The sequence below is a fragment of the Ranitomeya imitator genome, chromosome 1 (genome assembly GCF_032444005.1).
Source record: "Ranitomeya imitator isolate aRanImi1 chromosome 1, aRanImi1.pri, whole genome shotgun sequence".
Taxonomy (NCBI): Eukaryota; Metazoa; Chordata; class Amphibia; order Anura; family Dendrobatidae; genus Ranitomeya; species Ranitomeya imitator.
In genome coordinates this window covers 846582109-846596778 of record NC_091282.1, presented here as the reverse complement: position 1 = coordinate 846596778, position 14670 = coordinate 846582109, and the positions used below count along the sequence as shown (strand labels likewise).

Sequence of the window (14670 nt, the reverse complement as noted above, 5' to 3'; positions counted from 1 at the left end):
TGGAACGAGACAAAGATATAGCGGACATTGTAGCCAGGGGCCCCCTAATTTCCAACAAGCGGAGCACTAGATTGAGGAATAAACTAGTGAGGAACCGCATTGAGAGACAAGATAGGAATTGGTTAAATACGAGTGCCCCTAAGGGGAACCATAAATGTGGTAGTTGTCCCTTTTGTAAATACCATATTACAGATCGGGTACTAAATATGGGAGTAATAGATCACTTAGTTTCAGAATTTATAACATGTAAAAACAGATCATGTGGTATATGTGTTATTTTGTCCTTGTAAGTATTACTATATAGGGAAAACGATACGTCCACTATACGTAAGGTTCAGAGAACACTATAAATCTATCTCCTCAGGAAAAGAAGTGCCTAGGCTGATCAGTCACATCAAAGAAGAGCATGGAGGGAACCCCAATGTTCTAACTTTTGCGGGGATTGAGAAAGTCACCTTACCTACGCGAGGAGGCAATCTGAATAACCTCCTATTAAGAGCAAAATGGATCATGCGCACTAGCGTAATGGGTGCAATCGGATTCAATAACAGTAGACATGTCGGTATTCCTATGAATAAGAATGTGGTCCGAGTCAACTTATAAATATAACATTGTGGCAGAGTAATAATAAACACATGCTAAGAATAAAAAAGGGTTTCTTTTGAAGGAAAAAATAGGTTTTCAAGGTAAGAATAGATGTAGTAATATGTGATCTTTAACTTACATGACAGCTTTCTCACTTGGGTATAATGTGAAATGAATGTTTGTTTTTAAATAATGTTTCACGATTGTAGTTTTTAGGCCATGTTCACACAGTGCGTTTTTTACCGCGGAACCGCGGCGGTTTTGCCGCTGCGGTTCCGCAGCTGTTTTCCATGCAGGGTACAGTACACTGTACCCTATGGAAAACAGGACACACTGTGCACATGGTCCGGAAATTGTAAAAAAAAAGCCGCGCTGAATAGCTCCCGGAAAAAAGAAGGAGCATGTCAATTCTTCTTCCTGAACCGCAGCGGTTCTGCACCCATAGACCTCCATTGTGAGGTCAAAATCGCAGTAAAACCCGCAGATCAAAAATATATCTGCGGGTTTTACTGCGATTTGATGTGCAGAACCGCTGCAGCAGGAAGTGCGGGGGAGCGGGCGGAAGTGCGTGGGCGGAGTGTGGCTGCCCCCCCGTGCTCCGATCCCGCCCCCCCGTGCTCCGATGCCCCCCCCCGTGCTCCGATGCCCCCCCCAGTGCTCCGATGCCCCCCCCGTGCCCTAATCTCCCCCCCTTATACTTACCCGGCGTCCCGGTGTCCGTCCGGCCGTCTTCTCCCTGGGCGCCGCCATCTTGCAAAATGGCGGGCGCATGCGCAGTGCGCCCGCCGAATCTGCCGGCCGGCAGATTCGCTCCAAAGTGCATTTTGATCACTGAGATATAACCTATCTCAGTGATCAAAATAAAAAAATAGTAAATGACACCCCCCCACTTTGTCACCCCCATTGGTAGGGACAATAAAAAAATTAAGAATTTTTTTTTTTTTTTTTTCACTAAGGTTAGAATAGGGTTAGGGTTAGGGGTAGGGTTAGGGGTAGGGTTAGGGGTAGGGTTAGGGTTAGGGTTAGGGGTAGGGTTAGGGGTAGGGGTAGGGTTAGGGGTAGGGGTAGGGTTAGGGGTAGGGTTAGGGTTAGGGGTAGGGGTAGGGTTAGGGTTAGGGTTAGGGGTAGGGTTAGGGTATTTTCAGCCATTTTAGCCCTAAAAAGCTTCCTAGGAAACACACAGTAAAAAAAGGATAAAAAAACGCATCAAAAAAACGCATCAAAAAAGGACAAAAAAAGGACCTGCGTTTTCTGCCAAGAGCTGCAGTTTTTTAAAAAAAACTGTCCTGAAAAAAAAAGGATGGAAATCCTGAACGTGTGAACATACCCTTAATGTTTGTAATGTATTTTGCTGCACAGTGGGAGGAGATCTGGGAGGGAGGAGTACGCTGTGGCCGGGGTATTTCTTCTTTCGTCACGTCCTCCCACACACTGACCCGTAGAAGTGCTTATACAGCACGAAACAGCCGTCGTCTACACCTGCTCACTCTAGCTCCGTTGCTCACTCTCGCGCCAATGGATTTGAAATGAAGATCTAATAAAGCAAGGAATTTTTTAACAGATCGGTGAGTGCCTTCCTTTTTCTTCTTATTCATACAACAAATATTTCTAATGATCTTTTTAGACCCCTGGCTTTCAATAGGGACAAGGAATCATCCTTTACAACTAGAGGAAAGAAGGTTTCATAATAATCGCAGATGCAGATTCTTTACTGTAAGAGCAGTGAGACTATGGAACTCTGCCATATGATGTTGTAATGAGTGATTCATTGCTAAAATGTAAGAAGGGACTGGATGTTTTTCTTGAAAAATATAATATTACATATTGTAGGTACTAAATTCTATGATGGTGCATTGATCTAGGGAAATACTCTGATTGCTTAATGTGGAGTCGGGAAGGTATTTTTTCTTAATACGGGGCACTTAGCATCTGCCTCATGAGGTTTTGGCCTTTCTCTGGATCAACTTATTAAGTTTATAGATTGAACTTGATAGCCTTACCTACATTCAACCTTAAAAGTTATGAAACATGATATGTGTATCATATATTTTTTCACATCTAGAAAAACAATAAAAAATAAAGCCCTCACTGCATATAAATCCATTTTTTATATAAAATACATTATATTACATAACTATGATAAGAAAACACCTACATATTAGGTATCTACTCAATTGCAATAACTGTAGAATGTATTCCACAAGCGATATGGTGAGAAAAATATACCGTCAAAAAATAGTTTTTTCTATATTTACATCTAAAAAGAAAATTATTTAAATGATATAGCATATTACATATACCCCCAAACCCATGAAAAATCTGATAGAAATAAAACAAAGCTACATACAGCCATACAGAAAGGACATTAAGAAATTGAAAAGTTCCACAAAAAAAAGGGTGGGGGGGAACAGGTCATTATGGCCCTTCCTGGTTTAATAATTAAGGAGGTTAGTAAAAATTCTAATAGCCAACACAATCTTACCTAGGTCTATAGGTAGAGTACACTTTGGCAATTCCTGGTGTTTATCATATGTGTCGTCACCATCCTTTTTCAGCTTTGAAAGCCAATAATTTGCTTTACTTTTAATTTTGCTTGCACCTGCAGAAAACAACATGCTTTAGAACAGGTATGCTTACATATTTTTTTTTTCTTGTTTTTATTGAAAACTTTGTATGCGATCAATTTCTTACAGACAAATCAGCACGATGTTTGCCAAACATGCAAGATGAAGAAGTTATACGATAAGAGGCAATCTGAATTCTAGAATATGGAGTGCTGGTGCTTTTTTTTTTTGTTCTATACATCTAAAGTTTTGTAACAGTGCAGGTTCAAGAGCATCTGCATCGTCAACATCTGGAGTAAGATGCCTCTCCCCTGTAAAGGCCAGAATGGGGTACAGCTGATCCTGAATTTGTGCCCCTTTGATGCTACAGTCAATGATTATCCTTTAGATGCTTCTGTCAAATGTTTAAATGGAGGAAGGAGGCCATTTCTTCTGCCCTATCTCTCCCCCATCGCTCCCCCTAGAACAAGATCTCAGAATGCCAATGCATTAGATTGGCAACCTTAGACCCCACAATGACCCATCATTCTGCCATCTTAAAACATCCATTTAATTTTCTCAATTGAACCTGACAGGCCAAAAAAACACAAGTATTGCAACTTACCGAACTTGCAGTTAGGTAATCAAATTAGTACACTTAATAAAGTGTAAAAAAATGTTAATAAAATCTTTAAAAATACAAAAACAAAAAAGGAGAATTCTGTAAAAATATTCTCTGCTGACATTGCCGGAAACTCAGCTATAGCCAAGTGATGTCAACAGCGAGTATGCTGGCGAACGACAAGTATGTTAGTGAGCGAAGAGTCTGCTGGTGAGCAGAGTCTGCTGGTGAGCGAAGAGTCTGCTGGTGAGTGAAGAGTCTGCTGGTTAGCGAAGAGTTTGCTGGTGAGTGAAGAGTCTGCTGGCGAGTGACGAGTCTGCTGGCGAGTGACGAGTCTGCAGGCGAGTGATGAGTATGCTGGTGAGTGACGAGTTTGCTGTGAGAGTTGAGTATGCTGGCAAGCGACGAGTATGCTGATGAGTGACGAGTATGCTGGTGAGCGACGAGTATGCTGGCGCGTGACGAGTATGTTGGTGAGTGATGAGTATGCTAGCGAGCGATGAGTATGCTGGCAAGCAACCAGTATGCTGGTGAGCAAAAGAGTATGCTGGCGAGCAAAGAGTATGCTGGTGTGCACCAGATGAAAAATGCACAAAATTCTTTAACAGCTGCATGCCTCTAAATAAATTTGCTGCATCTTACTCTAGAGGATCCTTCGTCAAGATTGGCATACAAAGAGAGTTAGAAAGAAAGAGAAAGACAAAGAGAAAGAGAGAATGAATTATGGGGTCACGCAGGGTTGGTAATGCACAGAGATGCCTATTGCAGTCTGAGTCACGTTGTATTTTCTATGGGCTCTACTGCTCTGAAAGGATTAAATGAGGAACTGCTGTTCATAGGATTCTTAGGATAATCTGTGTGCATTTCAGATTGATGTTCTATATACAAATCTTTACTTTCCTCCATAGGATCTATCTGACTGAGCTCAACCCACCTTCACCACGAACCTTGTCCAAGTCCTCTATCCATTCTGAATACAGTCTTTGGGATGAAACTGTGGTCGGCTTTCCAAGGATCACGCATATTCATCACCATCCATACTCAATTGCTGTCTATGTGCCTCTCCACTTACTCATTGCATTCTTTACCTATACCCTATGGTCTAGTCTGGTCTGTTTGGCCATGTGAGTTTTGCTGCCCCCTGTGTTACCTATGTTATACCAACATAAAAAGTCTTTATACAATAAACAATGTTGTATCAGTCTTGGAGAATGTTTGGTCTTGTCTGCTGTTCCAGAGTTCTTGGTTTAATGCACTGACCATCTTTTTCAGTATTATTGAATACCCTAAAGGGTCCTTTCATTTATTGACCGATATTTGAATACCCCCCACGTTTCTTTGTGGCATCATATACAGTTTGTGTTACTGCACATGTTAAAGAGGGTATTTAACATGCCAATTCTGACCGGTCCATCCACCCTGGCCTTCTCCATCCTATTCCAGGAGGGAAATAGGCCCAATGGATACTTACCTTTCTATTATATTATTTCTCAACTGACGGTTTGTCTTACAGTTCCTCATATTACCTCCCTGTCCCCACTGCTCTGGTTTGTGTCTTCAGTGTGTACATTTGGCCCCCAATTGTTTTCATATATCTTGCACTGTTACAAAATTGCTTTTTTGCGCATTGCATACTGACGTACAGTTTGTTATTTTTCCCTTTGTACAACCTTAAAAAGTTATGCACTTCCCATCCTGACTCCTGGGAGCTGTGCATGCGCTATTCAAGTCATGTCTGCACCTGCGCAACGTACTACTACCTCTAATTCATAATTACGTGGCTCTTTTATTCATTGATTTCCGCGCATGTGCCTTGCGGTGTCTGGGCAGATACGTCTGCCCTTACGCTACGTTCACATTAGCGTTTTGCGTGTTTGCGCCGGGGCGACGCAGCAGCGACACATGCGTCATGCGCCCCTATATTTAACATGGGGGACGCATGGACATGCGTTGTGCTGCATTGTGCGACGCATGCGTTTCTTTTGCCGCAAGCGTCGGGCGCAGAAAACGCAACAAGTTGCATTTTTCTTGCGTCCAAATTTCGGCAAAAAACGACGCATGCGTCGCAAAACGCAGCATTTTTGCATGCGTTTTGGTGCGTTTTTATTTGCGTTGTGCGTTGCGTCGCAGACGCAGCGGCGCACAACGCAAACGTGAACGTAGCTGACACCAGCATCATCTCACAGCAGCTTCCGAGTTATTGAATACAGTGAGTTATTCCATACAATTCACTTGATGGGGACGTTTTACACTACCGCAATTAATTTTTATTCATTGGTCCCCCTGACTGCCAGGTATGTCTTAATCTCCTCAACAAATTCATTTTTATTTGCAACTAGCTGAAGAGCCCGGCGTTGCCTGGGCATAGTAAATATCTGTGGTTAGTTATAGCACGTCACTTCTCTTATTTTCCCATCACGCCTCTCATTTACCCCCTCACATCTCTCATTTTCTCCCTCACACCTCTCATTTTCTCCCTCACTCCTCTCATTCTCCCCTAACACTTGTCATTTCGACCTCACATCTGTCATTTTCCGATCACTACACTATTTTCCCTCACTCCTCTCATTTTGCACTCACACCTTTTCATTTTCACCTCATACCTCTCATTTTCACCTCAGTATATACATGTTTGTCATCTCCCTTATATATAGTATACACGTGTATGTCATCTCCTGTATATAGTATATACCTGTATGTCATCTCCCCTGTATATAGTATATACCTGCTGTGTGTCATCTCCCCTGTATATAGTATATACCTGTATGTCATCTCCTCCTATATATAGTATATACCTGTATGTCATCTCCTCCTATATATAGTATATACCTGTATGTCATCTCCTATATATAGTATATACCTGTATGTCATCTCCTTCTATATATAGTATATACCTGTATGTCATCTCCTCCTGTATATAGTATATACCTGTGTGTCATCTCCCCTGTATATAGTATATATCTGTGTGTCATCTCCTCCTGTATATAGTATATACCTGTATGTCATCTTCTATATATAGCATATACCTGTATGTCATCTCCTCCTGTATATAGTATATACCTGTAGGTAATCTGCTCCTGTATATAGTATATACCTGTGTGTCATCTCCTCCTGTATTTAGTATATACCTGTATGTCATCTCCTCCTGTATATAGTTTGTACCTGTATGTCATCTCCTCCTCTATATAGTATATACCTGTGTGTTATCTCTCCTGTATATAGTATATATCTGTGTGTCATCTCCCCTGTATATAGTATATACCTGTGTGATCTCCTGTATTAGACCTCGTTAACATGTTATTTGCTCAGTATTTTTACCTCAGTATTTGTAAGCTAAATTGGCAGCCTGATAAATCCCTAGCCAACAGGAAGCCCTCCCCCTGGCAGTATATATTAGCTCACACATACACATAATAGACAGGTCATGTGACTGACAGCTGCTGTATTTCCTATATGGTACATTTGTTGCTCTTGTAGTTTGTCTGCTTATTAATCAGATTTTTATTTTTGAATGCTAATACCAGACTTGTGTGTGTTTTAGGGTGAGTTTCGTTTGTCAAGTTGTGTGTGTTGAGTTGTGTGTGGCGACATGCATGTAGCGACTTTTGTGAGATGAGTTTTGTGTGGCAACATGCGTGTAGCAACTTTTTGTGTGTCGAGTTGCATGTAACAGGTTAGTGTAGCAAGTTGTGTGCAGCAAGTTTTGCGCATGGCGAGTTTTGCACGTGGTGAGTTTTATGTCTGGTGCCTTTTGAGTATGTGCAAGTTTTGTGTGAGGCAACTTTTGCATGTGTTGCAAATTTTGTGCATGTGGCAATTTTTCCGCGTGTGCAAGTTTTGCGTGTGGCGAGTTTTCCATGAGGTGAGTTTTGCACTTGTGGCGAGTTTTGCGTGAGCCTAGTTTTTGCATGTGGCGAGTTTTGCGCGTGGTGAGTTTTGAGCGGCGACTTTTGTGTTTCGACTTTTATGTGGCGAGGTTGGTGTATGTGTGGTGAAATGTGTGCTGAGGGTGGTATATGTGTTCAAGCACGTGGTAGTGTGTGGCGCATTTTGTGTGTGTGTTCATATCCCCATGTGTGGTGAGTATCCCATGTCGGGGCCCCAGCTTAGCAACTGTACGGTATATACTCTTTTGCGCCATCGCTCTCATTCTTTAAGTCCTCCTTGTTCACATCTGGCAGCTGTCAATTTGCCTCCAACACTTTTCCTTTCACTTTTCCCCATTATGTAGATAGGGGAAAAATAGTTTGGTGAATTGGAAAGTGCGGAGTTAAAATTTCACCTCACAACATAGCCTATGACGCTCTCAGGGTCCAGACGTGTGACTGTGCAAAATTTTGTGGCTGTAGCTGCGACGCCTCCAACACTTTTCATTTCACTTTTTCCCCATTATGTAGATAGGGGCAAAATTGTTTGGTGAATTGGAAAGCGCGGGGATAAAATTTCACCTCACAACATAGCCTATGACGCTCTCAGGGTCCAGACGTGTGACTGTGCAAAATTTTGTTGCTGTAGCTGCGACGCTTCCAACACTTTTCCTTTCACTTTTTTCCCCATTATGTAGATAGGGGCAAAATTGTTTGGTGAATTGGAACGCGCGGGGTTAAAATTTCACCTCACAATATAGCCTATGACGCTCTCGGGGTCCAGACGTGTGACTGTGCAAAATTTTGTGGCTGTAGCTGCGACGGTGCAGATGCCAATCCCGGACATACACACACACACACACATACACACACACACACACACACATACACACATTCAGCTTTATATAGTAGATGAATTTGCAGTACATATTGCTTATGAAAAAGCCATGCAACCAGTAAGGACATTGGAATTCCTTGGTATAACTCTAGACTCCTGTAAAATGGAATGCACACTACCAGAAAATAAGATTTAACCTGCGCAACACCCTTATGGCATTTCTTTCTGAGGATAAAGTCACTTTAAAAGATCTTCAACCTCTTTTAGGCATGTTGAACTTTGATCTGAGAATTATTCCCAAGAGGGAAGGGAAGAGTGTTTTCTAGGCACCAAAGGGTGATCCATCCACAGGTTCCCACATTAAAATGGGTTCAGAGTTAAGAGAAGATGTTAAAATTTGGCTGGAATTCCTTTCTAATTTTAATGGTAGATCTTGCTGGCAGAGCCCCTTTGTTATTGCAGACTCTTTATCATTATTATTTTCAATGGATGTAATTAAAGGTTTTGCTTTTCTTCTCACTGGTCAGGGCAACAGTGACCCGAGTTATGGATTCACAATAAGGTTACGAGAAATGCGTCAGTGCTCGACCTTTTTTCACTTTTTCTCTGTATTTATCTTTGGGGCCCTTTCATTGAAAATAGGAGAATTTTAGTTTTTTCAAATAACCAAGGTTTTGTTTTTTTCTATTAACACACTACCATCTAAAAATGGTTGGGCAGCTAGGATTATCAGACAACTGGTTTTATATTGCTTAAAGTTCAACATTTAGCTGAAAGCCAGACTATGATTGAGTGAAAAAATGGTAATCTCCCACTCCCTTTGTCACCGCTAGTGGTCAGTATTCCGTCTCCGGCCTCTGACAAGGAAGCAACATCATGGCCTCCTCATGTTTGGGACATAATTTGGGGTTAATTCCTTATTTCATTGAAAAATTCTCAGCTAATATATCATGGCCTGGTTACTTGGCCTCATGGCATCAGTGGGTGAAGAACAATGTTAACTATACGGAATCTTGTCCAGAGCCAGCTTTAAGGTTTGCAGAGTTTTTTTTATTAAAAAAGGGCTGTCATACTCAGCTTTTTCTAAATCTTTGTCTGGAGTTTCTCTTTTTAAAGTTGGCAAGTAAACCCCTTTAACTGGATTATTCCCTGTAAAGCAATTTTTGAAAGGGTACAATAGAGGCAATTATAAAGTGCGTAGTAGAGGCCCAATATCATTCTCTTTGTTAAAAGATCTGTGTTTTTCTTTAAATTCAATACGCATTAACTTTGATGAGACGTGCCTGTTTAGTTCAGAATTTTGCTTAGCTTTCTTTGCAGTACTTAGGGTGGGTGAACTAGTTTCATCAAAAAAGTCTGAGCCTTCTGGTTTACTGAATTCTGATGTTTTGTTTAAGGCTTCTCATATGCTCTTCTTTATGAGAAAATCTGAAACCGATCAGCTGGGTAGGGGTGCAAATATAAGATTAGATCCCATTTCTGACTCTATTATTTGCCCGGTAGCAAATGCAAAAAGATGGTTGGATAGGAGTCCCAAAGCTTCGGGCCCATTTTTTATTCATTCCAATGGGGAACCAGCTAACATATATCAATTTATTTCCATTCTTAAAAAATGCTTAGCTGCACTAGTTAAAGAAAATTGAAAAATTATGCCTTACTTCTTCAGGATTGGAGCTGTGACAGAAGCTTCCAGGCTAGGTCTAAGGGACGAAAAAATTATGAGGATAGGTAGATGGGAATCTAGAAGATTTATGCTCTATATTTGCCATGATCTCTATGATTATTAGCTTTTGATAGCTCTTGCACATAATGTCACTAGGGAGGCGGTCCCTATTTGGAATGGCATATTGTTCTTACTTCTGACATGGATGTCTGGTCTTATAGTGTGATGCCTTCAGCTCCATAGGAGATTATTTCAACTACTTTGGAGATCCTACTCCCTACCCGATGAGTGAGATTGTTCCTCTTTTTTATTATATGTATCTCTATTGTATTTGGCATAGTGGGCATTATGTCAATTGTACTCACTTGTTTTGGACCCCCTATGTCTATTAGGTCTATTTTGCTGCATTGTCAGTGGTTCTGGTCTTGGCAGTTTTTTTTTTCTATAGACAGTCAGTCTCCCAATTTTCTATTCTAAGCTCCTAAGCTTGTACTGTTGAGGGACTTGTGTCTTTGTATTTTAATATTTACCATTAAATGTAACATTTTAAGTTCCCTATTTTTGCTATTACTTTCTTATAATGTCACTGGTGATCACTGTATTATGTGTACACTGACACTATGTACTGTATACTATGTACAGAGCTCCTATGTATAATGCACTTATGGTAATATTATTATTGTTTTTTTATTAATGATCAGTATTGTAGTATTCGGTCACCATGTGGTGGTGATATGTAGTTTGGTCATGGTGTGGTGGTATTTGTTCCTTGTATGTGGTATTATTCGGTCACTATGTGGTGGTAATATGTCATCTGGTCATGGTGCGACAGTATTTGTCCCTTGTATATGGTATTATTGGTCACTATGTGGTAGTAATATGTAGTCCAGTGATATTTTAGTGGGATACGCATTTATATACTTTTTTTTAAACTAATAATTTTTGCAGTGAAACTCATACAATTTTTGGCATAGTATGACTATGAGATTATATTTATTTTTTCCTTTTTTTTCTTTTTTCTTCTTTTTTACCTAGTAGGGTTACTTGATTTTGACATCAATTTTCTGTGTTTGCTGCATGTATGATGGAGTTTTTCAACTTTTTCAACTTTTACTGTTATTCTATTCAAGTTCGCTATGAAATCATGTATATACTTTGTTTTGTTCAAATTTTATGTACTAAATATTATTTTGTATTGTCTTATATTCAGGTATCTCTTGATAAAGGCTTATGATACAGCCGAAACGTTGAATTATGATACCCATGCCATGTACCTCTATGGTCCTTATGTTGTGCGATACTGATTTGAATTGATCTGAATATACAAAGAGAAGATTTATAAATATCTTAAATAAACTTATTTCAATTTTTGACTTGAAAACAGTGTGCCGGATTTTTCTTGAGATTATTTGATATTTTCCAGAGCACCTGCAAGTATTTAACAGTGAGCCACTCCTTTATCTATTGTGAATATGTAGTCCAGCCATGATGTGGCAATATTTGTCCCTTGTAGAGTATGTGGTATTATTCATTCACTATCTGGTATTATTCAGTAACTATGTGGTGGTAATATGAAATCTGGCCATGGTGGGACGGTTCCTTGTATTTGGCATTATTGGTCACTATGTGGTGGTAATATGCGATCTGGTCAGGGTGTGACTGTATTTCTCTTGTATATAGTATTATTGTTCATTTTAAAAATGTATGTGACACATTCCCTTAAAGAAACTTAAATAAAAATATGCCTAACAAGTAATAGATATTTTAACAAATGTTTAATAGCTTAGAGTAGGGCCTTGCCAAAACAGTCTACATTGTCGTAATGGCGGTTTAAAAAAATCTTGGAGAAAACAAAAGCTGATGGCTATGTATGCGACCTGGTGTTCGATGGGAACTGTTAATGTGTGATTGTTGAGGACGTGATGCAGAAGTGGAGTTTTTCCAATAGTGGGTGGTGGGACTGTGGAAGGTTCTAGGGGTGGAGGCAGATCTGGGGTGAAGCCTGGGTGGAGTCTCTAGGAGGCCTGCAAATTTTGCCAGTATGGGGCCTTGAAATTCCTGGTGGAAGCTCTGCTGTATACTAACAAAAGAAAATACACGTTATGTCTCTAAGAACATTCTGTGGAAGAGTTCCTGTCAAGCTTCTTAGTATTTAAACAGCAAGAAAAAAAGCCTGCAGCACTTTTCTTGCAATAAGAATATCAAAACTCCCAGAGAACACAAAAGTCAATGGGTCTGTAAAAGGTACATCACATTTTGAAGCACCCTCAATGAAACGCATTATAAGGCAGGAGCCCCGACATGTGAAATCACTCCCTGTCACAAGAAAACAAGTTTACCTGGATTCTTTCATGAGGGGACACTATGAATGTTATGAAATCTGTACACAGTTCAGCAAAAAGAATAGCAGTCTTTCAACAGTCTGTCTCCTTATCTTAGGAACACCTCACACTGCTGCTTTTACTGCAGCTACTCCATGCACAGACCGCTCTGTCACCTGTTCTGCCGGTCTACCTAAATCACTTAATTTCTGAGGAATTAACTCTACCCTCCCTCAATTTCAGGAGGTGACAGTCACTCTCCACTCATGGGCAACCAATCTTCCTTGCAGAGATATTCACAGAGGTTATCTCCCCACCATTAACGTAGCCAAGGATGGCACAGTAAAACCGCTAATGTGCAGATGACCCACCTACAACTCTCAGGCTTCTAAAGGGAACCTGTCAGCAGGATTGTGCACAGTAACCTACAGACAGTGTCAGGTCGGTGCCATTATAAAACCCAAAAAATTCCTACAAAAATACCATAAAATCATCCTTTATTATTACAAATGTTAAAACCATAAGTGTGCACTTGACAAAACCATCACCAAGCGTACTACAGGAAGCGTACTACAGGAGAGGCCGGGGTAGTGCCAAGCCCTACGCTTTGTCAGTGCACCTACCTACCTGCGGAGGTTGGCACCCTATTTTCCTACGCCGTGGCGCCCCCTGGCAGGGGCGCCACGGCGTAGGAAAATAGGGTGCCAACCTAGCTGGGGTGCTACGGCATAGGAAAATAGGGTGCCAACCTCCGCAGGTAGGTAGGGTGCACTGAGAAAGCGTAGGGCTTGGCACTACCCCCGCCTCTCCTGTAGTACGCTTGCATCTATTGGTGATGGTTTTGTCAAGTGCACACTTATGGTTTTAACATTTGTAATAATAAAGGATGATTTTATGGTATTTTTGTACTAATTTTTGGTTTTTTTTTCTGTGAGTCTAGTCTAATTTACCCCAAATATATATTTTTTTGACTGTGAGAGGTCGGTGCCATTATACTGATTAAGATCAGTATAATGCGGATAGCAGCGTTTGTATCGCCTACAGCTGTTACTGTACAGGCACCATTTTCAAACTGATTTTTTTTTTTAGGGATTTATGTATGACATGAAAGAAAAGGATTACATACACAAGGGAGGGATCAGTGACCTATCAGAAGCCATACTAGTGAATACCTAAGCAGAGCACCACATTAAGACCCCCCTCTCCTCTACAGGCCGCCCCGGTGCACAAGCATATCATTAACTCAAAACCACAACATGTATTTCATCAGCCAAGGTATCATTTTAATCAGTATAGCGGTGCCAACCTGACACTGTCTGTCTGTAATTTACTGAGCACAGTCCTGCTGACAGGTTCTCTTTAAGGATGCAAATCTCAAACATTATGTTCGTGGCCTTTGCTACTGACCCTGAATGGCAAGATGCTGAGCCTTCTTTTTAGGCTTCACTACGTGCACTGCCTCTTAATCTGGATCAAATGTTACATTCAGAAGCAATCAGTTCCTATCTCATGCACAATATGGAGGCAAAACAGTATTATTATTATTATTATTTATTATTATAGCGCCATTTATTCCATGGCACTTTACATGTGAGGAGAGGTATACATAATAAAAACAGGTACAATAATCTTGAACAATACAAGTCACAACTGGTACAGGAGGAGAGAGGATCCTGCCCGCGAGGGCTCACAATCTACAGTACTGCAACACCTGTGGCCACGTGCACACGTTCAGTATTTGAATTTTTAACCTCAGCACTTGAAAGCCAAAGTCAAGAGTGGGTTAAAAGTGTAGAAATGGCACACATGTTTCTATGATACTTTTGCTCTGGTTACTTGTAAGCCAAAATCAGGAGTGGAACACTGAGGTAAAATACTGACCAAATACTAAACGTGTGCACATGGCCTTATGGTTACCACTACAAATGTACAAAGAGTCACCTATATACTCATATGGGAGTATGTATATTGCAAAGTTACATGCCTGAGAGTCATCTTTGTATGCTCTCTAATTAATACCCACTAGGTGAATGTCTCCCAAAACATTACTCATGGACACAAGAGTAATATAACAGGTTCCCAAGAAAAGACAGTATGTTCAACCAAAGAAACACTCTGGTGAAACCATTCAAAAAATTTACAAACATTCATTAGTTGTGGAAGAAGGTTCATCAACACTTCCTTTAAATTATTTGAAAAATGAACTTGTCGCATATATCTGCTTTCATTATA

At 40.6% G+C, this 14670-nt stretch overlaps 1 protein-coding gene across 7 annotated transcripts in view; it reads right to left on the bottom strand.

Moving 5' to 3' along the window:
* The window catches only part of LOC138651117 (beta-1,4-galactosyltransferase 1-like), a 480309-nt gene that overhangs the window by 447977 nt on the left and 17662 nt on the right, over positions 1-14670 (bottom strand). For 6 of the 7 annotated variants that reach the window (XM_069741131.1, XM_069741142.1, XM_069741124.1 and 3 more), the window contains exon 2: positions 3068-3184. The exons of the other annotated variant lie outside the window; for it this stretch is intronic. In XM_069741131.1, coding sequence (XP_069597232.1) covers positions 3068-3184 — 117 coding nt within the window. The remainder of the gene's footprint in view (positions 1-3067; positions 3185-14670) is intronic. 7 annotated transcript variants of the gene reach the window in all.